The 24,274-nt window shown below is 45.8% G+C and overlaps 1 protein-coding gene across 8 annotated transcripts in view; it reads right to left on the bottom strand.

Annotated features, from left to right (window-relative positions):
• Window positions 1-24,274, bottom strand: part of ULK4 (unc-51 like kinase 4) — a 724,727-nt gene that overhangs the window by 73,004 nt on the left and 627,449 nt on the right. The window contains exon 36 of one of the 8 annotated variants that reach the window (XM_057497567.1): window positions 17,171-17,611. The exons of the other annotated variants lie outside the window; for them this stretch is intronic. Coding sequence (XP_057353550.1) covers window positions 17,510-17,611 — 102 coding nt within the window. The 3' untranslated portion in view covers window positions 17,171-17,509. Of the gene's footprint in view, window positions 1-17,170; window positions 17,612-24,274 lie in introns of those variants that run through there. 8 annotated transcript variants of the gene reach the window in all.

Here is a 24,274-nt window from a genome sequence, read left to right as displayed (position 1 = left end):
TTTAAATAAGCTTGATCTGAGTTAGGAACTAAGGCCCACATTGTTTAATGCTGTTTCATTTCATAGTAAGATGATCTGGGTGTAAAAAATTGCATTTCATGACCTGGGATTTAAAGACCAATGACAGAAATCATCAGCGACTTTGAATATTTATCAATCTCTATTTTCATTTATTTAACAAATTCCTAACTAGTTAGGTAAGAATATCTTCATCTTTATATTTTCATAAAGTTCAACAGGATTGGAAATTATTAAATAAAATATATCTTGGTGGTAGCTGATATTGTCTGGGGACAGACTAAAAATACAAGAAACAGTAAAATAAAATGACAGACTTCCCCTCTTGCAAAAAGTCATAAAACAGTAGTGACACAGATGTAAGAAAATTATGGCCACGGAGGAGTCTGAACCAACCTGTGATGTGCGTAAGCCAAGAGCTGGTTTGCTGAGGAATACTGTGTACAATGCTGGCCTACACCACGGTGAAAGGGCGCCGCAGAACTCGTGTCCTGGGGGCACAGAGCAGTGGGGCGGCAGAACAAGGACAGAAAGAAAGAAGGTACTTGGTGTTTGAATATTGGTGTTGAATGAATAACATTCTCATCTTGAGTTACTTTTTTAGATTTTTAAAAAGTGTCCACCTGAAGGTGCTAAAGGAACAGCAAAAATTGGAAAGACATACATCAACAGGAGGTACTCAGATAAACAATGTTTGACACTCTTGTAAAGAAATAACCTGAAAACAGGAAAAACTGCAAGCCTGTTTCAGAACAAAGCTTTCAAAGAGACAGACGACAGACAGATATTCAGAGGGAGGAGGAAGGAGCCAGCTATGCGGGTGACTGCACACACAGTCCTGGGCACGAGGAGTCAGAGGCCGCCGCTGCCTGGGCGGGTGGGCTCGCCAGGAGGCCAGGCCGGGGCACAGGCAGGAGCACCGCCCACATGGCGCGCTGAGTCCCGGCCTCGGCACAACCAGCAGGCCCGGGCCGCGCTGTCAGGAGCCACCACAACGATTAAACTGCCCCTGGAGAAAAATCCTTCCTGTACGAAAGGGAACAGCCGGCACGAGCGCCAGGAAGACGGCAGGCAGCACAAGGGGCTGTCACAGAAAGTGGCGGCGAGAGTGTCAGCTGCTGCAGGGTCGCCGGACTCCGCCGCGTAAAAGCAGTGGGAGCAGTGCCCTGTGGCCTTCAGCCACGTGCCGCGTGTGCACAAGCACAGAGGTCCGCCTCCCCCTGCCGGCTCTCCAGGGCAAGGGCCCGCGTGTCGGGGGCTGAAGGGGGCGCTCGCTGAGCCTGCGGCCGCGGGCAGGCGCGGCGCCTATCGGAGCCACTGGCGCGGAAGCTGTCCCTGCAGCCCGCGGTCCACGCTCACGGCGCTTCACAGGCGCCCGCGGTCTGCCCCTCCTACAGGGCGGCCCTGCGCTCACACTCACAGGGCTGCCGAGGAGCCCGAAGGGCACAAGGGCACACGCACCGCACGGGAAGCCGCGGGCTCCTGCCGGGACCGCGGGGGAGTCTGAACCGACCCGGCGCTCTGCCTCACTGCAGCTCCAGCCTTCCTCACTGAGCCCGCTAATGGGAGTAACGCTGTACAGGTCTCAGGGCTTTTCACATGTTCTCTTAGTGGATTGTCACACAGTCCTACTTGGCCTTAGCCCCATTCTGGAGACGGGGAAACAGGCTCAGAGAGAACGCATGCCACGTAATGAGTCAAAAGCAAATTCAGGTCTTAAATCCCTGCCTTACTACTCAAAATTCTGATGATGATTCAATTTTTATTTTGAATTGTACATTTCTGGGAGCTAAAGTACCACTATACAGTACATATTTATTATATTTATTTAAAAATAATAAGGTAGACAATATTGGTAAATAAAATTGATACTTTTGATAGAATCTTTATACAGGCCTGGGTGGGGAGGAGCTCTGGAATAAGAGTCCTTGTCACTGCTGCTGCCTGGAAGGGCCTGTCTGGGGTGGGGGGTGCTCCTTACTTCCCCAGTTTTCAAGGTGGGGTGCAGGAAGGGCTGGCACCTGAGGGGCACATCACTGACTCTTCTTGCTAGAATAGGGAGAAGTACACACACACACACACACACACACACACACACACACTCATCAGTGCAAGCACATGCACGTACACGTGTAGAATTGAGGTCCTGAGGCCCAGAATGCACCACCACCGACTAGAATTGCACTGCACTTTATAGTTTACTCCACCCCCTCTGCATGGTGTGTCTAGGTGCTGCTGTCCTCTGTTCGAAAGATGGAATTTTCAAAAAAGCCGTTTAGTGGCAGAACTAGAGCTCCAGCCACAGACAGCAAATTCAAATATGGCTCCTATCCAACTGTATGGACTCTAGGCTCAGCCCTGTGGGTTTGCCATCCTAATACAAATCCCAGCATCTCTGGCAGCGCTTGAAGCTCTGTGATTTGGGCATGCGGTGGGGGGTGTAGGGGAGACATGTGAGCCTTTCTGTCTAGTCTCGTCTCTGAAAAACGGAGGGCAAGATGATGAGAGCTAATCAAGTGCTCAAAGCCCCACATTCTCTCTCCTCTCAAAGGCAGAGAGGTTTCTCAAAAGGAACAAAGCAATTTCTTTGCCAAGAGAGCTTTTATGTTCACCTTCAAAACAGCATTCTGCTCTGCAGAGAGAGCCTATCAGAGGAAGACCTTCTTGGAAAGGGAGGAAGTAAGTAAGGGGAGAGAAAGTGTCTGAGGCTCGTTTTCCTCCAGGAGAACCTGGGTGCCACGGCCCAGGGTCCAGGCCCCCAGGGGACAGGTTCCAGCTGCCTCCCCTTGACTGGGACACCAGTGCGGGGAGGCTGCTGCACGTGGGTGGGTGGCACACTGGGGACTCGGTGCCCAGAGACTGAGCCTGGAACATTCCGGGCATGAGAAGGTCGGGCATCACTACAGCATTACCAGGCTTTATAGGGAGATTTCCAGATGCTGGAGAAAAAACACCAAACCTTAATTTCTGGATTTCTGATATGCTCTCTTGATCTGAACGTCTTCCTCACTGCCCTTGTTATACATTCCCTCTACTGCTTAGCTCACCCCACTGTTTAAAACTCTGAAGACTGCTGTTAAAATAGCAATGTAAGCTGATGGACTAAAAACCAGTAAGAAAAAAACCCCAGCTGCCTGGACATAATGCACCAGGGAGCTCTCGAGGGCCCCAAGGGGACTCCAGGGAAGAGATGCTTTGTGTGCGCTTTGGAGAAGCAGCAGCGAGGTGGAGGTGCCAGCTGTGAGCAGGGGCCCGGGTGAGGGTCCGGTGGGCACTGCCAGTGCTCTCCCCAGGGCCCCTGGGTCTCCTTCCCCAGGTCGGCACCCCCTGCCCACAGGGCTGCGTCAGCGTCTCTCAGCACAGGATGGCTCTGCGCCTGCCAGACACTGTGCCTGCCTTCCGGGGAGCCCCAGCCGCCTGGGTTCACATCCCACTACACGACTCTAGCCGGGGACTGACCAGAGTGCCCTGTATGAAAGCCTCATGCCCCGGTCTTGAGTGGAGCCAAATTCTGCGGTGTCGCTTATATCCAGTGTTGCCTGTGGAATCAGGATAAAGCCACGGTCCTCAGGACTGCCTGAGAGTCGGCTCTCGTTTGGCTTTCTTCCCTCCGGAGTCCTGTCTCCCACCCCCTTCCGTTTCTCCTGGGAACACTTCCTCCATAAACAAATCCCCAGGTCAGGGTCTGCTTCCTAAGGGCCCACCCTGCAAAGGCCAAGCGCCTCTGCTGAGGTGGGGCTGTACGCTTCAATTTTCCCTTTGGACCATCCTTAGAACACAGGTGGGGGAAACACTTTGGGATTTAGAATCCTCTGTACAGCTGGAAGAAAGCAGCCCTTTCTGAACACAGCAGCTTTGCTTTCCCGTGTGTCTAATCACATTCACAGCGACAGACCCACCCAGCACTGTCGCCTGACCCTTGTGGGCAGCAGGGCAGGTGATGGCTGCTGTTTTTCACAACAGTGTTTAGCATTATTTACATAAATTTGTACAGGCACTTATCACAAAGAAGTAAAGCATCCACCTAAGTGGTACATGAAAATCAGCATAATATTAGCCAAAAGAGGGAATTAAAAAGGAAAATGTCATTGGAAATTTTAGCTTATCAATCTTCATTTCAAACAATATAACAGTTTCACTGCTGCTTATATTACATTTGCATAATTAAATTGCTGAGAGCCTGTGTTTTAATTTGGATGGAAAGTATATATTATTTCTACTGTGTAAAAATCATTTGATATTTGATTAAGTTTTCAATGCTTACTCTTCAAATTACTAAAGGCAGAAAAATAGCTTTGTTTCTCAGTTCTTTTTTTCCCCCACCTAACTGACCATTAGTTGTTCAGATATTGTTAGAACGTTACAAGTACAGAAGTGAGGCCAAACTAAGGCAGACGGTTGCAGGCCTTGAGGCAGTGGCACGGTGTTGGGCAGTACCCAGGTCCACATCTCAGGGTCTAGTTTTGGCTTCGCCACCAGTTTGCTGTGTGACCTTGGTGGGGGGTCATTTCTCACTTTCTCCTTCATTCATCCAAGAAATATCTACTAGTGTCTACTCTGAGGCAATGAGGGACTAACTAGATCTATGCTAACTGATACAGTAATGACTGGCCACATGTGGCTATTTAGGTATAAATCCAAATTAATGAAAATTAAATAAAATTAAAATTCAGTTCTCAGTTCCACTGTAAAAATTCAGAGCGTGATACAGTGGCTATTCATGTTGGACAGGGCAGATATGGAAGCATGGCAATAGGGCCACTTTCCTGGACAGTATAGATACAGAACAATTCCAACTGCAGAAAGTTCCACTGCACAGGGCTAGACTAGATGACCTCTAAAGGTCCTTTCATCTCTAATGTGCTATGATTAAAATGATGTGAAAAGAAATCCAAGGTCATTCTGGTAACCATTTGCAGAGCAAAGTTGAAGTTCCTGCCATTTTACAGGTGTTCCCTGGGCATCTTTTATAGAACTGGATGGGGCTGAGGTGGAAACAGGACAAAGGGACAAGCTGCTCCTCTTAAGGAAAGTGGAGCCTACTGGAGGAGACAGACGTCTGTGCAGACAATATCCCAGGACAGGGTAAGAGGATGGCTCCTAAGCTGAGCGTAGAACCAGCCCACTCAGATTTCCAAAAGGAAGCCTGGTGCATCCTCCCACTGCTGGGAGCATGCCAGGCCAGTGTCATAACTGGCACTCCCTTTGGATTAAGAGTCTATAACATCCTCTGACATGTGAGTCCTCACTTGTCCCACAGGTGCCCCGGTTGTACCTTCAAGGTGTTCAGATTCTTCAGATGCATAGGCAGGGTTATGTTTCAGCATTACCAGTAAGAGAGGAAAAAACCAGCCTGGTATGGAATTTACCTTATGTGGCCAGGGCCTCTGACGGTGTGATAGTTTATGTTGTTTATCAACAAATATTGACTTGGGCTTGGCTATGGGACGTGATTTGGCTTCACAGCAGGCAGAGATACTTCTTGATTTTGGACTCGAGCCTGTGACTTGATTTGGTCAATGGGATATTAATAGACAAGACATGAACAGAAGCCTGGAATGTCCTCACATGGCCAGATTTGGTCTTTTGTGTTTCTGCCACTTGAGAAGACCTTATTCTGATTAGTCTAGTGGGCCTGAGGAATGGAGCAGAGCTGAATCCAACCTGTGGGCTGGGCCACACGTCGCTGAGCCTACCCAGATCAGCAGAACCCAGCTGACCTGCAGCTACGTGATCAAGAAATAAATGCTCATTGATATGATGCTGCAGATTGCTGGGGGTGGTGTGAATATTATTGTGCTATGTGTGACTGTGGCCATAACTGGCTGTTCCAGAAAGTGACAAGATGGAGGGCTAAGCCCAGTCCACAAGAAGTACGTGGTTTGAGACCATGATTTTGTTTGGCAACAGCTCTCTGGAGGGGCCAGCCAAGGAGCAGCACAGTACACATGATGAAAACGAACCAGGTGAGCTGCGACGGCCTCAACCGTGTGCCTGTGAGAGCCTGCCTGGGCCTGGGAATCTGCCCGAACCGGAACAGCTGCTACACAGAGAAACCCTGGCCCTGGAACCATCACTACCACTGTACCATAACCCTGACTGCAAAAGGATGCCTCACCATCCACACCAAGCATGTTATTTGCCTCTATTGTAAATTCTACAACTCCCTCTACAAGAGGGAAAGGAGAAACTCTGAAATCACCTCATCCCTCCAAATCTTCATTTTCTCTCTATTCTCCTGCCAACTTCATTATCAGAGGTCCCCTAAAATCGCCAGCAGGTAGCAGTGTCTGGCATAGGAGGAGGGCTGAGCAAAGACACACGCGAGCAGCAGACATGAGCTGCTCTCCTCAGCCGCTCCCCACTCCATGGTCTGCTCCAGGCGGCAGACAGCACCTCCATCTCTGCTCTTCGGACTCAGGGCTGATTTTCCTGAGGATCGGCTGGAGGAAGTTGGCTGCACCCTCCAGTGGAGGCTGGCAGGAGAACAAGAGATGGGCTGGGGGTTGCCATCAGGACAACTGGCTTTCTGGAGTCCTGCGGGCTCCATGGCAGAAAGCAGTGCTAAGCATTCCCACCTTTTATTTCCCTGTACAGGATAATGTTTACCTCTCAGATGATCAACACAAATAACTAAATCAACTTCAATAATGCACTTCAGAATTTTTGTTCTCATATTATTTTAGAAATGAAACAGAATCTGAAGCATCTGTAATAGTCTCAAATATCAGAAGAATATTTTTTGAACTATTTATAAACAAATTTTGCTCTATTAAAAGCCATGAAAGCACAAAACTTTAGCAGCTATGTTAAATTAAGTAATTGTTGGAGAAGAAAACTTTGTATATGGTTTGTGATAAGATGTGGATGAAATGGAATAAACTGCCATGATGGTTTAATAAGTTTTTCTCCTTCCTTTCAAGTTCTTGGTCAATGTTGAGTATAGAAGTGTATAGGGAAAATATATTAATGAGTTGAGGGTTCAGACTCAAGCCCCCCACTTGAGTTTACTGTGCAAACATGGGCCACTCTGCATCCATGAGAAAGAGATCAGAATGGAGAGGAAGGGGCTGTCCACCAGGCTACTGTACTTGCCCTAAAATCTAATGTTTCCACCCCGCGTTTTATTGAGCCTGAGGTTTCTAAAAGATTTTCCTTGTTTATGTTGCAGTCAAAGCTGATCTAAAGGCCCCTAATAAGTAGGATATTGCTACTGTTATTACAGCTAAAGTCATATAAGAAATATGCAAGCAGCTCCTGCCTAATAAAGAGTCAAAGGAACCAAAAAGTAAACCACACACAAGCTGTGGTCTTGTTTTAATTTGAATCTTCACAAGGTCTCATCACACTGTAATCGTACATAACAACAGATAAACCTCTGTCACTGTGGAAGCTTCTCCCACAGCCTAATGCTAACGATCTTCTTTCCCACCCCAAGCCTCGTTTGGAGAATACTGATGGGACATTAGTGGGAAGTGAGGACTTGCAGCAGCGATAATGCGTTCTTCTCTTCTGTTTTACACAATTCACATGACAAACAGCGACCGGCTTAGACAGGACTTTGAGAGTCTTTATATTAGCTCTATATTTTCAAGCTCTTCAAACAAGATAACATTAGTTAATGCCCAAGTTTGATAAGTTTGTATACACTTGCCCACCCCATTCTTTATTACGGCCTCAGAGCTTCTGTTGAAGCTGGGCTAGCTCTGGGTGGAGGGGGAACCTTTCCTCAGCAGCTCCTCAGAACAATACCAAAGTTGAATGAAAGACGCCCTCCCTGTTTGCATAGGAGAGGGCGGCCCTTAGGCTTTTCTGTGATTTGGTGTGTGCAAGCCCAGAGAGCCTCAGACCAGCCCTGCACAAAGCATGGGCTTGATCCAAAAATGTCAAGAGAAGTAAGGTGGGTCCTGGGGACACCTGTGACTAGATGGCCACCTCAGCAGCCAGCATCCCTCCAGGGCAACCTCATCACCCAACTGTCTGGGCTGGCCTAGGCACCTGCTCCCAACCTGACCTTGATGTTTGTAGCAAGGCCTCACCCTCACGCCCAGAGGCTGCCCTGAGGGGGCACGACATTCGGTTTAGACCACTATCAGATGTTTTCTCACTCTGTAGTTATAGTAGTTTAGTATGAATCTTTCTTCCCCACTGGGCTGCAAGCTCCTTGTGAGCAATGGGATTTTTTTTTTTTACTTATGTTTTAGTCCCAGTGACTGGCTCAACTCCTTGCAGGAATTCAGTTCTCTCTCTGTTCCCCTCCCTGTTTCCTCCTCATCATCTAAGTGTCTCCTATATGTGTTCTGCGCACTCTGATAAATGCTAGCGGGGTGTGAACAAGACGGTCCCTCAACACATGCGGAAACTGCGCATGACAGTCTCTGAAATGCTACCACGGGGTAAGCACAGCATGTTAGCCAACTCTGGTCAGTAAAGGTTGTACACTGAGACCTAGAGAGAGAGCAGGGATTTGCCAGGAGAAAAGGTGAGGATGGGAAGTAGGGCTGGGGGAACGGCTCCAGGGAAAGAAACAGCCCGAAGGTGGGCAAAAGTATGGCCGATGAAGGGAACTATCAGTGGCCGGAGACGCTGCAGTGCGTGTATGAGGAGGGATGGGGGAGAGGCAACATGGGAGAGATGAGAAGAAGTCAGCAGGTACCTCGAAAGCCAGGGTCAAGACTCCAGGCTTTATCCTGAGGACAGTGGGCACCTGCTGTGGGCATAAGCAGGGCAGTAAGGGGCCTTCGTGAGGGGCCCGATGAATGCCTACTGAGTGGGTCACCTGATGCACTGAGGACACAGCACGTGCTTGCACTGGGACGTTCTTTCTTTGTTACCTTCTACATGGCCCACTGCTCGCACCTGGACACCCGCGGCATCAGGACTTGACTTTCCCTGCCTGTCCGGGGTTCCCGCCATCTCCTTCTTGCACAGGCCTCAGAGGTGATTAGACTGCTCCTCGACGGCATCGATTCCACCCTTTGTGGTATGCTGAAGCCCTTGGTTCTCCTGTGCAGAAGGTGAGCTCAGAGGTCCCATTAGTGCCCAGAAAGTGGAAACTCTTGCCTTAAGAGGCACATCTGAGGTAGATGTGGGGAGGGAGGGAGCCTGAAAGGGGAAGAGGAAGAATCCTGCCATTTAATTTTTTAGACGTTTTTTATATTAAACTATTTAACAATAGTTTAATATTTTCAAGCTTTCGGATTATGTTCATTTTCATTGTGAATGGCTTTTTATAAAAACTGCAAAATTAATAAGGAAGAAATACATTTTTTGTGTGTGCTGTGGAAAATAAACCTTAAGTTAAAATAACTGAAAAAGATGACAGCCAGCAGAGATTCTATATCACTGAGTTTTCTTTTTCTAAAATAATTCACTTAGAAAATAATGTTCCAAGTACGTTTAAGTATGCAGCATCAAACGTGACAAAAGAATGTGAGTCGCTGTTTGGATGTGAGTACCTGTCACATACAGACTCCCTGCTTTTTCTGATGAGCTTCCAACTTTCCTAACAGCTTAAAAATAACCTGTAATATAAGAGTCATTATTCAGGATCTATCTTCAAAGCAGTTCAATTACAGAATTTAGTCACTGGAATCCCCCCCTTTTTAGACATAGGAACAAGTATTTAAGAAAAAAATCACAGAATTCACAAGATTTATAGTTTTTTTCTGAACAGGCACTAACTAAGGGTGCCATTACTGCAGTTCTAGTTGAGTTCAAAGGCACACTGTGTCTGCTTTAAAGTTTCTCCCGGTAGAAGACTCAATCCCAAGTTACACATGTGCTAACTAGACTTATGTGTATACTGCTTTCAAGTCTTTAGCATGCAAAATCTCTCTTCATTTTTGGACAAATCATAAAACATAGAAATTTTACTTTGAGTACTTTCAGTATAATGTTCACAGTCTAAAAAAAGTGACAGGCTACAAAATTGTAGGAAGCAATTAAGACATTTTCCCTAGCTCTCAAAAATCCAGAAAGAGCCAAGCCCTTCCTGCTCAGTCTCTGATTCATTTGCCAACTTCATTTCTTTCTCCTCTTCCCTTCATGCCTTTCACACTCCACGTCAAACTTCCCTTCCTCCCCTGTACATGGCTCTCCTTTTCCTGCCTCCACACTCTTGCTCATGCTGTTCTCAGTCTCTGGAATGCTCTTCCCTCCATATCTGCATGTCCAAATCATATACATATGTTTCAAATTCATATCAGATACCACTTTCTCTAAGAAACCTGTCCCAGTATCTCCAGGAAGAAGGAGCCTCGCTTTCCAATACGATCATCCCAGTACATGGACCATGTTGCCTTACTTGTGCCATTTATGCTAGGCTCATGGAGGTCAGGGTGAACCCTAGTGTGCTCCTTGATGTACAACAGGCATCAATACCTGTTCACTACATGAGCAGTTAGGCTCAGGAAGATGTGAACTGGCAGATTTTCTGATTTAACAACAGTTAACAAAGTAAATGGACTGAGAGGAGGCTCAAGGAAGAGTAAGATCAAAAATGTGAAAGGATGACGTCTTGGCACAGGTGTAGCACTCACCACCAGCAAACACAATTCAGCATCTCTGGCTCCCAAAACAAAGCATCCCAGAGGGCAAGGCACAAAGCTACCATTCGCCTGTCTGCAAAATGGTAGGCTTTGTTCACATGCTTTGCTTACAGTGTTCTATTTCTCAAAACAATGCTAGAATCCCTGCTTTACAGAGGAAGAATGGGGGTCACAGAGGCTAAGTGAGCTCAGAGAACCCCAAATTTCTTCTACCTCCAAAGTCTAGTCCCATTCCTATGCTGCCTCAAGAACGTTATATTCTTAGAGAGATAAATATAACCTAGCACACACACCAAGCCCCAGGAAAACAAGGATAATGTACACGTGAAACTCTTTTGAACATTGTTCATTTTACAGCAGGAGAAATCAAGAGGTCAACAGAGGACCCCCACATCTGCATAATGCCTGTATTTCCTGGACAGCTGCTCCATCATGAATTTACTCACCTATTACATTCAGCATGATCTGAATCAGCAGGTATGAACTGTTTGCCTGTGCCTTGCTGAGGAGGGCCAGTCCTTAAGACTCAGAAAGCTCTGTAACTCCGGGGAAGTGAACACCTTCTGGAAGGTTACCCCAAACCAAGAGACCCCAGGAACCCAAGTGCCCTGGTAAGGCTGTGATCTGAGAGGGTCACACTTCTCTAAGTCAGTCTCTCAGATACAGGTGCAGACAGAGAAGGGAATGGTGGATGTCTTTGGTGTGAAGTGCTGGAAGCATGTCTGGAAGACCAGAGGATGTCCAGAGGTCAGGCCCTACTAAAGGTCGAATGAGATGGAAGGCTGCATTCTTAACTCAATTCACTGTATACCCCTCCTCCCAGTGTATCATTTACAAAGCTTAGTTTTCTCACAACTATAAAAACACTGCCTCATCATCCACCCATAACTAGTATAACTCCCAAGAGGCAGTCACAAACTCTTGCAACTTGACCGGGAGCAAATTATATGCTTGCTGTATAATGTATGCTTAGAAACTACAGCTCTCTGGGTCATCTTTACAGAAGCCTTGTTATCTAGGTTGGTTCCTGAGAGTTAGCCTCTAAATCCCATCAACCCAGGATGACTTAAGCCAAATTCCTCCAGCCCCAACCCCTGCACCTTCCTCAAAGGCCAGCATGGAACGGCCCCATTCAGCAACACCCTACATTTCATGGGCAGAGAGAGAAAGACCTGCAGTAGTAGTAGAGTAGTAGTGGTGGTTGTAGTAGTAATAGTAGTGGTGGTAATATTAGTAGTGGTGGTAGTATTAGTAGTGGTGGTGGTAGTAATAGTAGTGTTGGTAATAAGTAGCAGCATCAGCCTCTCAAGTCCTGCCCCTCAGGTAGAACTGAACTCTAGGAAAAGCAAAGTCAGGCAAAACTGGAATAGGGTCTCACCCTATTTATCAAATATAAACACAAAAAGGATTTCCCATTGGAGCTCCCAGCACATATATAAGGCATGTAGGTTTCTGCTGGGAGGGGTCTTGCTATGGAATGTAGGGCCTGAGATATTTTATTCTTACTCTGAATGAAACAGTGTAATTTTTCTTGTTGTAGTTTTTCTCCTGTGTAAAGTGAAGGAAATATCACCACAGCACGACTGTCAAGGCCACACAAATCTTTCTGAAAAATAAGATGTAGATTATTTTGTCCACCTTGCCATTATTAATATGGACATAAACTCTCTATGCTATTTCATGGGTATATTTCCAGGCACACAGTATATATTTTATAATTTACTACTGCATTATGATAAATGTGATTTGTGAAAGCCATTCCTTTACAGATAGATATTTTCCATATTTTACACAAACTTGCTAGTCAACATATTTAACAATCTCATATTTAACCTGAGAAGGTAATAAAAGTATAAGTTGAAGGAATCATTTTATAAAATTCTAACTTGGCTGTCTCTGTCTCCCTTACAGAGGGGCAATGTGTTTTGATCTTTTGTTTTTTATTTTTTCTTATTTTTTGTTTTGATTCATGAGCCTTTTTTAATAAAATTAAAGTTATGGATCATTTCTTCAGAAAAATGTGCATAAACAGAAACCTGAAGTTTTCATATAATTATATTTATATTTCATTGAAAGTTTATTTCCTTATGCAGAAATAATCTTTACAAAGGATTATGTATCTTTCACTGTCTTCTTTATGTGCTTATTGTGCATATAAACCAAAAAGTAATCCTGCTTCAGAATAAACTTTAATTTGAAGACTTGATGTTATTTAGAGTCAGCAACTGAAATTATAGCCTGGTGTTTGATAGCCAGGGGTGTGTGTGGGGTGGGAGGGGAGGCATGCTGTAATAGTAACCAAGGCTAGGCTTGCATCAAGTAACACCCAAACCGTCTAGTATTCTGGTGATGACTTCATGGTTCGTGCTTTAGTCTATCTTTCAAGATGTGTCTGTGTGTTTGGCAAGGTCTGCTTCAGTGGGCTGCCTCTGACATCACAGAAAGGATCCAGAAATCGAATTTCCATTTTAAAGACTCTGAGCAGGAACAGCCCTCCAAGTTGTTGTGTGGTGCTGGCAGACATGTGCGGATTTCCTTTTGCAGAGAAATTAGCGAGGCTTTTTTCTTTTGGAGACTAAGTGGCAGGGCCTTCCTCCAGCACAGAGAGGTTCACAGGACACCTGCCTCCAGTCTCCTCTTCTGGGCTGACAGCTCAGTCCAAAAAGCTGAGGGTTTCTCAGGAGCATCAGCAATGGGGACTGTAGGACCGCTTAATGAAAAATTTCTCTCATTCACACGGCAAAAGCAGAACAAAACTCTAGTGTGTCACGTGATAAACTCCTGCCTCTGTGCGGTTCCCAAAGCGGCCCTCCTTCTCGCCCCGAGCCAGTGTGCTCCCGACTGCGGATGCGTCAAGCTGCCCAAGAGTTACTTCTCTGGAAAGCGAACTCAGGGCAGAGAGAGGAACTTCATATCCTGTGTCACCACTTGACACATGCCTTTGGAAGCTGGTGAGTCAGGGCCTTCACTCTCCTAAAAGACAACTTAGCGTGGCAGGAAAGATTCAGGAGTATTGGCAGCAGGCCTGGTGCTAGAGCATCTGGAAGTGGAGACTAGTGGCCCTGCCTTCTTCACAACAGGGATCAAACCAGGAGCTCCTTCACTGAAACAGCATGCGTCTGATGGACAAAAGCCATGACCTGGCTTCCAGAAATAGACTAGACCAGGAATTTCATCTAGTTGAAGTCGATGAAATATGGCATGATTGCCAATTCCTCCAGGATGTATTTTGAAATAATCAGAAATTAGAAACTCCAGGCATTCCAGAGTGGACGGCATTTGACAGGGCACTGCTTCATTCTTTCTCCTCTTATTCAAGCAGCATGCTATAGACAGCCCTCTGCACCTCCCCCCGCCCAACCCAGGGCCACCACAGAGCCTTACTGGCTGCTTAAAGATAAGGCTTCCCCTTGGGACAAATCCAAGTTTCTGCCTTTTGAAATGTAGCCTCTTCAGTACCCCCTGGAGGATCTCCACACCAGGCGGATAGGTGCTGCTTTTGACCTGTCACATCTAATGTTGGTCATGCAAGTGCCTCCTGGGGCCGTCCTTATCCTCAGGGCAGAGGACTGGCCATCCCTCCTTTCCAGGTGGTCTTCTAGGACATGTTCTCAACAGGGCAACATCACTCCAAAGGGATAAAAGGGGCTCTTGGTGGGGGCAGGACTAAAAATGAGACACTATAACAATTTATGGCCCTCAAAGGACTATGAGATATATGTAATGTGGTATTGGAATTTCATAGGGAGAGGCAATTAGAAGAAATGTCTGAAAAAGGTTCCCTTGGGTACATAATTTTTAAAAAGATTGATAAACACTGCTCCTGTGTATTTGAAGAAGGGGCTTGGGATTCTCTGGACCACTCCCCTGATACCTAGCAGAGGCCTCACACTCTACGCAGCTGCAGGCATCCTCTGACTCGGCTCCTGGTTACCAACTGGATTCAGGCACCACTGACTTCCTCTCCCATAAACGCTCCAACCGTCACTATAGCCACAGAGGAATGGTGAGGGTCACACCCCCATGCTGCCCCTGCCAGGGTTCCCACTGCCCCCCCTTCCTTCATCCCTGAAGGCACCACTGACTTTATTAGTATTTATAACTGCACAGCTGACTCTTGAACAATGTATTAATCCCCACACAGTCACATCCAGGTGTAACTTTTGACTCTTCCCAAATCTAACTACTAATAGACTACTGTTGATTTTATAGAAGTAAATGATAAAACAGGCTAGTATCTACATATATTTTGTGCATTCATGATATACCTAACTCCTTAATTTTTTCAGTATCTCTTGGCTACGCAGTTGGAGAATTTTTTCGAATTGTACCAAATCTCCAAAAAATCCATGTATAAATGGACCTGTGCTGTTCAAACTCATGATGTTTAAGGGTCCACTGTATTTACTGAGAGTCTCAGAAGGGATCTGCCAGTTAAAAAAGAATACTTAAAACTCTGCATCAAGTTCTCATGTCCCTCACTGCTGGGGTGACCCGTTAAGCATTGCTTTTTCTGCCCCCTTCACATTGTCAGGACCCCTCTCCATCAGGTGTGAGCTCATTCTCCCCATGCTCTGGCCCCAGGCACAGGACTCTGGTCACCAAGAAGCCAAAATAGTAATACCACAGGAACCTCTGCTCCCGTAACAGTGCAGCTTCTCTTTGCTTAAGTTCCTCCTTTAGACTAGGTTCTGAGTCTCATCCCTGCAGAACCTAAAGCACAAACAGGAAGCTGTCAGTCACGAAGACAGGCAGATGCTCAGGCCTAACCTAAGGTGTGGTAACTGGGAAATGTGCGAGTTGTTCGACAAGGCCAGCTCACAGCAGAGCATGGCAAATGCGTTTTCAAATCTCAAGCAAAGTAGCTCAGTAGCATCTTCTCCCTACTGCGTATCCATGGTACCCTCTTGCCTTCTTCCTGTGCTTTTACTCAACTGGACTTACTTTCAAGGCCAGCAATACTTGGTAGCTTTCCTCTTTGGGCTTTGGGAATCTAAGAAGAAATGGACTTTGGCCTCTCCCAAGAATATTGCCTCTTGCTTACTCTGAGAAATTCTAAGCTTGGTATCAATTGTGCTGGGTCTTCTCATCTTAGAACCCTCTGTAGACAGGAGGTTCCCACTGGCTAAAAAAAGCAGGGCATGGCTCCACTAAGCACTGACCTACCTTACTGAGTACAAACCAGATAAGGCTCTACTCAGTGAAACAGGCACATGGCTGTATTGATGCACTTGATTAACTGGAGTGGCAGGGTGTTAAAATGAAGCTAATGATAACTGAAGCAAAACAAGGAAATCTGTCGGAACTTTCCATAGGGTAACACCTACTACAGTAGTTGACATAATGCTAGATGAAGTAACAGGTGGTCCCCACCACTCCCTCCACCCAAATCTCAGAGGCTAACACCCTAGAAGTTTATTTTGTCTCCTCTAACAGACAGTTCAATGCAAGCTCCAAAGGTGGTCTGCTACCTGGTGCCTCAGAGACATGTTCCTTCCACCTTGTGGCTCCACTGTCCCATGGGGGCCTCAGAGCACTCTGTACCCAGCTGGTAAATGGGTCAAGATAAGGTGGAGAGGCACTTTCATCTCCTAAGGAGTCTTAACGCAAAAGTCACACACGTGCTCATACACAGCACTGGCTAGAGGCTGAACACAAGGCACCCTGAGATATGTAGCCCAGTGGTAGGTCATATGGGAGGCTGACTATGTTTGCCACATAGCTGGCCAGTGTCAGCCCGCCTTCTCCTACAAGTCTCCACAGAGGCTGAACAGAGGCTGTGCAGCGGTCATGACCTCATGTGGAGGGGCCTTATGAGACCCTGAAGACCCATCTCCTTTTATTGAAGGCTTGAGTGACTTGGCAAGACTTCCCCTTGCCCAAGCTTTACTGCCCACTGTTTTCAGAGATTAGCATCCTTTACATGTCAGGCCTCTCTGGCTATCTCAGAGATTTCACCGGAGAATGGATTTCAACCAGCCATCTTATTTATAGATCAAGCTTGCAGGTAATTCATATTTTTGTTGAAGTTTTTCTTGATTTCACCTTCAAATTCCACATATTGTGTAGTAACATGCCCCTTGACCATTAAGACTGGGAGCTTTATGGGGTCAAGACACAACAGAGTACTCTTCATTGTGTGTTCTGCTTTTCACTTAGGGACCAGGCGGAAGCTTGACAGGGGTCAGCTTATAAAAAGCTCTTGGAAGCTCAGGCAATGAGGACACCCTCAGACACCGAGGGAATCAAACTCTGCTAGATTTAGAGTTGTCCACCAAAGAAACTGCATTTACTAGAGTCTAATTTATTTTCTAAATCTGTATTCATTACAAACACATGTAATTGAGACAAGAAGTACCATGCAGTATTCTCCAAATAAACACTCATCCTCTTTTATATTGTGCAAATCAAGAATGGTGTGCTGACCCCCTCCTTACCTCATAGATACCCCTCCCCAGTGATCTGGGCCATCTTCTTTCCCTTCTCCCAACACAAGTATCAAAGCACTGCTATAATCCTATTGTGCTCATCATTCTTGAAAGAACTGTTCTCAGCTCTCTACCATGTTGGAAAACAGCTAGAAAACTCATTTTGCAAAGGACCTAATCTTTCCCAGAGTGCTTGCCTATTAATGAGGACTTCTTCCCCAAAGAAAGACCTCTAGTGGTGGAATTCTAGGAACTGATGGTGACTTCCAGGGAGAACTTGAAAGACAGAGATACACTGAGGTGGAAATATATTTTGAGGCATTCCTAGTACTCTTCAATCACCCAGGAAATGGAAACACTTGGTCCCTCCACATCTAAGACTCACCCGAAGAAGACAGATCCAATCCTTGGTTGAATCCCAACCTCCAAGCCTAAGAATGCCCTTGGGCTTGGCAAAAGCCCTGTGGAACCTAATTTCTGGTTACAGCCCAGTTACTTCAACCATCTTGAGACTCAGTGGTGTTTTACAGTGTCACTGACTCTATGGATACATTCTTGACAGAGATTTGCGGGTAGAAAGTCTTCAGGGCAGTCGTCACAATCAATCAGTACTTCCTGTTGTAAAAGGGCTGATTGTCAAAATTGTTGCTTGGGAAAAATATTTTAGAAGGTCTCAAATCCAACTGTATAATCAGCACTCATATTTCATGCAAATTAGAAGGCACAGCCTTACCCTGCCTGTGGGGACTAACAGCACCATTGCTCAGAGAGAGCATCTGCCTCCCGAAATTCAGAATAGTGATTCACAGCCACTGGAACAGTGCGTCACCACAGATTAGACCTGTTATAAATTTATAATGATTTTATATAAAAACATTACATTTTAATAGTTTCAGAAATGACAGGGTAGGGCTGGCATAAATGTTTAACTAGCACTGTTTCCCATTTCACACTTTGTTTGATTACTGGCTATATGCTAAAATGAAACAGCCAGCTTAAAAATATCATCAAATTCAGAACAGAAAACTTATGAACAAACATGTATGCTATGTGAACCATATTTCTATCCCCAAGGATGTCCCACAGCCTCATTTATTTATTTATTTATTTATTTATTTATTTATTTATTTATTTATTTAGGAGAGCACGGTACAGGCTTTTATTTAGAGATAAAGTGAAAGGACAGAGCTCCCAGCTCATGCCAGGAGGGGACAAGAGAGTCCCCCCATAGCCTCTTTTAGATGAACACCTGGATATTTCATTTACCTATCAAGTAATTTTTCCTTATAGGTAATTTACATTGTTTTTCATTCTTACCTTGCTAAGATGAAAAATAGGACATGGCCCTCATAATTAAATTTGTGTCCAGATCTAAAGGCCACCATGTAGGGGCTCTGGTCCTGTGTTCTTTGCCAAACTCTACTATGACTTTACATGTTTTTCTATGAAAGAAGGAGAATCACTCAAAAAGCATTAGGTCCTATTAACATGACACTGAAATGTGATGTCCCTGGGATGTCAGACACATGGACAGAACCTGTAGCTGCCTGGCAGGAATACAACTGACTTGTTATTGTCAGATGTATCTTATCTAGTGCCCTTTCTCTGACTTCCCAGTGATTCTAACTGTTCTGATCAAATCACTCATAGAGGTCTGAGGAAAGAGCAGTATTCTAAATCACAGCATCAGAAAAACTATGCCTTTACTATTTATTAATTGTAGACCTACCAGATTTAAAATTCCATGTCATAGAAACCAGTGCAAAAGGGCAGTGGTAGGACAGTATGTTTACTATGATTTCTTTTTCTGGGATTTTTAATTTTCCCAGTCATTTCTATAATACTTGAATTACTATGACTGAACATTGTATGTTACCTGTATAATCAGAAAATAAAAATAAAGATGTAATTTTGTTAGCTAAAAAAGTTCCTCTGGTCTAGGTGGTCCACAAGGAAGACAGGATCAGGGCGGAAGGCAAGATGAAACCAAACAAAGCCCACGGGAGCCAGCAGCTTAGGGAGTAGCTTGCAGAGACAGGGGCAAGTCAGGGGTAGGAGACAAGGCAGAGGGAAACAGGCTGAGGGAGACCCAGGTCCAAGCTTTGTGCAAGGGAGGGAAGGGGCAAGAGCATCAAGCAGGGACCGGGGGCACAAGCCACCTGAGAATCCGAGTCCCTTCCACTTCTCAGGCACCCTCTGCAACCACGGGGGAGTGCAGGACCTTATGGCGTGTGAGTCACTTTATCAGGAGACTGGCTACCCCAAAAGCCTGGAATGTGTGAGGACATTTGGGTAAACATTGAGCCATAGTAACCTATGGGGCAGATGCTATAATCTCATTTATTGATAAAGAAAAGACCGTTTAAAGAAGTAACTTGCCCAAGGTTCCTCAGTGTATGTAGAGTGAAGACTCATACTTAGATCTTAAATTAAAACCTTGCCTCTTCATGAACTGTGTCTTGGAGAGAATAAGCAGCAGCCCCAGTCAGCAGCTTTGAGCTGACTCTGAGAAGATGCCAGTGGTGTGTGGGGCAGAATGCCCCCGAGTGCTGGGGCACTGGACTGCCAGGAAGGCCCCAACAGCCTGGCATGGAAGAAGCCAGTGAGATAAAGCTACAGATCGCGTTTGGTCTGCTTGCCTCATTGTCTGCTCTCCTAGGGCAAACACCAATGTCCCATAGCTCAACAGGGTAGGGTGAGACTCCCTGAGACAGGAGACCAGGACCTGTGTCTGCTCCTCACTGTGCCCAGGGCCCAGCACAGAGCTTGCTTGCTGAATGCACTCATGAAATGGGAGTGGGTATGGGTCTGCTGCCTGCCAGAGGACATGGGGGTCTGATGAATGCCCACTTGATTTAGGCTAGTGTAGAAGATGTCACTGAAGATTCAAAGATAATACAAACAATAGAGCTAACACTTAGATAGTACCTACCACGGGCTGGGCACTGTTCTGTTTTTGCAGAAAGAACTCATTTCATCCTCACAAAAACCCTATATAACAAGAGTACTGTTAAAATCCCATTTCATATGTGAGGGTTTTGGAGCACAGTCAGGTTAATTAACCTAAGGTCACAGCGCTGGTAAGTAGAGTCAGGTCTCAAACACAGCTCTTTTGGCCCTAGAGCCCATGCTGTCAACCATGACATCATGACATACACTGCACCATCTCTAGCCACTGGGCATTGGGGTTTAAACACAACACAAAGGAGTGGGCTCTTCAGGACAGCTTGTGGCTTAAGACCATCCAGGGAGGAGCAGGCACACAGCTTACAAAAGCCATGCATTTATTTAAACAAACTATATGCCCAGTACAATTCTAGGTGTGAGGAAAAGGGGCACCTCATTTACTGAGGCTAGCCAGGGTAGGCCTCTCTGTTCAGTGACACCTGAGTAAAGACCTGAAAGATGCAAGAGGGGAAGCCATGGGGGTATGAAGGAGAATCTACCAGATCCAGGGCACAGTACACACAAAGGCCTTAAGGTACAGGATGCTTGGTATGTTTGAGGAGAAGCAAGCACGTCTAGACTGGAGTGAGCAGGAAGAAGAGTGATAGGAGGGACGGTGAGGTGTCTCTACTCCAAGAGCCTTGCAGACGGAGCAAGGGCTTAGATCTCACTCAGAGATGGAACATCATGACCTCGCTTAGGTTGTTAAAGCACTGTTTTGGCTGTAGTGTTGTGTGCAGACTACAAGGTGGTGGGTAGGGAGCAGTGGTGTAAGCAGGAAGACCAGTGAATGGGGGAGAGGTGGTGGGTCAGGATGGTCGACGTAGACTATAAGAAATGGTAAGGTTGTTGGTACATGTGGGAAGAGCCAAGAGAACTGGGTGAATGGGGTGGGGTCTGAGAGGGGGAGAGTGAAGGATGGCTCAACTTGCACCCTCGCTGCCTCCGGGCCCCTGTTCAAACTGGAGAAGCTGTCCTTGCTGGTGCCCGGTCTGACTTGAGACGTGTGACGCTGCCAGGACTGTGGAGTAGGCCACCAATGCCAGTTCAGGGGCCTGGTGGGGCGGAAGGTGCAAACCCGGGGATGTCAAGGGAACTGGCTGAGCTCCCTGGGAGCAAACACAGATGGAGAGAAGTGGGCTCGTGGGAACGCTTAGATGCCAGCAAAGGAAGTGGAGGGGTGGCCAGTGTGTCAGGAGAAGCAAGACAACATGGTGTCCAGAAAGGAGAGGGTGGTTTCCTGGTGTGCCAAAAAGGCCAAGTGAAAGGACAGAGGATGGATACCCAAGTCAGGGTTGTTCTGATGGAGGAGTGGGTATGGAAGCCGAGTTTAGTTGGATCCCAAGGAGTTTGCTGCAGGGGAACAGAGATATGTGGCAGTTAGGTAGGGATGCGTTTTTCTCCTTTTTAAAGATGGACGATGTACTAGCATCTCGTACTCTGATGGGAATGACTCCACCAAGGGAACACTGATGGTGAGGAGAGAGAGGAGAAACATCAGATGGACATCGTGAGCAAGAGCGAGGAGACAGGGCTGGAACAGAGGCAGGAGGCTTGGCTTCCTCAGAGGCCGAGAACAGGAAGGTGAGGGGCACAGGTGCGGGGAGGGGACAGCGTCCGGGAGGGGCCTTGTGGCTGTCCTCTCCTGGGTGATTATATTTTCTCAGTGAAGTATCAAGAAAAGTCATCAGCTAAGAGAGAGGACAAGGAGAAAATGACGAGTTTGGACATCTTTTAAAATATTTAAAAACAGAAAATAGTAAACTTACATATGATTGAAAGAAAACTGATTTGATGAGATGAAAGTAAAGAAAATATATAGAAAATTACCAAAGTAGTAATGCCTTATCCTGCTGTTTGAAAAAGTGCCCTCAGGCACAAACTCATCTTTTCCTGGGATCAGGGCTGACATGGGTCATTCCCCGCAGAAACAGGCAACCAAACCCATCAGAACTTGTTGGATATGCCCCATAAAACTGCTTAAAAGCTCAAAAGATAGACTGTTGAAAGCATATCATTATTTGGGGATTTCATATCACAACATTACTGTTTAAGTTTTCATATCCTAGTATGATTAAGACAGCTTTTCAAAGCATCATTTTATTTGCTGGTGGTTATAGGAGTGTTTATTATTTTGTTCTCTGAACATTTCTTTGTGGGTGTGAAATATTCATAATGATAATAAAATGCAGCACCTTACTCAAATTTTGATATCATGCATTTGCATTCAATGCAAGTTTCTACCATGAAACCTTAAAGATAGATTCTAATGTTTTTGTGGTGTTTCTAGGGAAAGTAGCTATTTTTTGGATCTACATCAATTATGAAATAATAGCTTTATCATGCTTATAAAACAACAAATTAGTCCAATAAGCTTACACTTAATGTTATTTCAAAAGGCGTTCTAAATAGTCAAGCAAAGATTAATCTGTGTTCAAAGCATTTTGCTGATAGACATGCCTTACGGTATTCTAGTTTCTGGAGACACCATTAGTTAGATGCCTCGATTAACCAGAATAGCCCACTCATCACCCATGTCAGACAGCTGAGGGTTAACTATAATAATATCATTAAGACTAGCAAATTCATTTCAGGTGTGAAATCCTACAGGCACAGATCTGTGGATTAAAGAGCATGAAAAATGCAATCTTTCATGGTACCGCTGGCTGGAGTACACAGAAAGTTCCTAGATATGACAGCAGTAAATTATTTGGGGATTTTTTTGAGAAAAGATCATTTTAAGAGAAAAGGTAGAATTAGAATATGTGATTGAATTCGAGATTGACATATTCAGGCTATTGATGAAGCAGAGATAAGTTATGAAATTCAAGCCAGCAACACATTTAAAAAAATAGGCCCCTGAAGGAGTTGGCCAATTCTTCCTTAATTTCTTTCCATTTTTTTAAAATTGTGGTAAAATTCACATAAACCATAAAATTTACCATCTTAGCCATTTTAATTATATAATTTCTTCCTTAGTTGGTGTAAATATGATACAATATACACTATTCATCGTGATTGACAATGTTAAGTTTTAATGTCTGGGTTCAATTTCTAGCTCCACCACTTACTCACCTGGCCTTCTGTGCCTCAGCTTCCCCTCAACTGGGGAAAACAGGAGCATTAATTTCTCCCTTCAGAGTGTAGTTCTAATACTATCTAGGTCAACGACTAAGCTCAGGGGTCAACCCAGAGAAAGCACTCAATGCACAGTGGCTTTTACATCATTAACAAGAGGATAGTCAAAGAGTAACTTTGAAGAAAACCATTTCCCGGTCTTAAGAGTCCTCCAATTAACAGTTGGTGGCAATAACCAGAATGGCCCTGCACTTCCAGCAGAGAACATTCCAGCTTCTCAGTGGCTCAGAAGCTCGGCAGATCCAGGCACCAAGAGAACTGAACCCTGCTCTGGCTCGCTGTTCTGGGGAAGTGTTTGTGCACTGACAGTCTCCAGTGTCATCCGCTGCAGCTGTGGCCCCTGCGGCTTTGCAGTGGTAATGGAGCCGACTCTCTGAGCCATGTTGCTCATCCTCAGAATGTCCCGGGGGCCACTGATGAGACCAGTACCAGGGCTCCGATTCTCAGCAGCCGTGCAATTAAGCCTAACAAGGCCTAAGATGCTCCTTGGGGGGCATACGAAAGTGCCCACAGTAATTGGCAACAGGCCTCTGGTTCCCCAGGGGCCAAGAATTATGTGCTGGCAGCAGGGAAAGGCCAAGGAAGGGTCAAGACCTTGAGGGAAGCTAGATGGGATCACCTAGCTTCATGTATAAGGCATGAGAAGCTCTGCTGACTGTCAGAGCTTTCCTGAGTGAGATACAGCAGGGCTGATCCCTGGTTTAGGGAAGCAGGTAAGAGAGGCCTCCTCTGTCTTGGCAGAAGGGCTGTCCTTCCCTACATCTGACTGTGGCCACAATAAAGCTGACTTCAGAGTCTAGTGTGGGTGTGGGGAAGATGGGGCTCCTATGGCCAGGATCCTCACTGACCTTAAACCACCTGATGATGTAACTGGCCTGTTGCTAGGCTACTGCTTCCACACCTTTAGGCAATAAGCTATTATTGTGCTATACAGAGAGCTCGGCCCAGTGCTCTGGGTGGAGGCAGAGACGATAATGCTCGACCTACTGCCAGGAGAACAAGCGGGGTAATAAAATCTTTCACCCTAAGAACGTTTGCTGTGATTTTCTTTGGTCACATTGAATCCATAGCAAACTTGCCTGGGACTGAAACCCACTGGCAAGACAATTGGTGTTGTTGACAGGACTCACTGTTGACCAAGGAAAAAGACAGGCTGCCCTTATGGGAGGGGTGCTTCAGCGGGCTGTCCCTGTG

Source organism: Manis pentadactyla, chromosome 1 (assembly GCF_030020395.1).
Source record: "Manis pentadactyla isolate mManPen7 chromosome 1, mManPen7.hap1, whole genome shotgun sequence".
NCBI lineage: Eukaryota > Metazoa > Chordata > Mammalia > Pholidota > Manidae > Manis > Manis pentadactyla.
The sequence above is the reverse complement of the archived record's forward strand: the minus strand, read 5'-3'. Positions and strand labels throughout refer to the sequence as shown.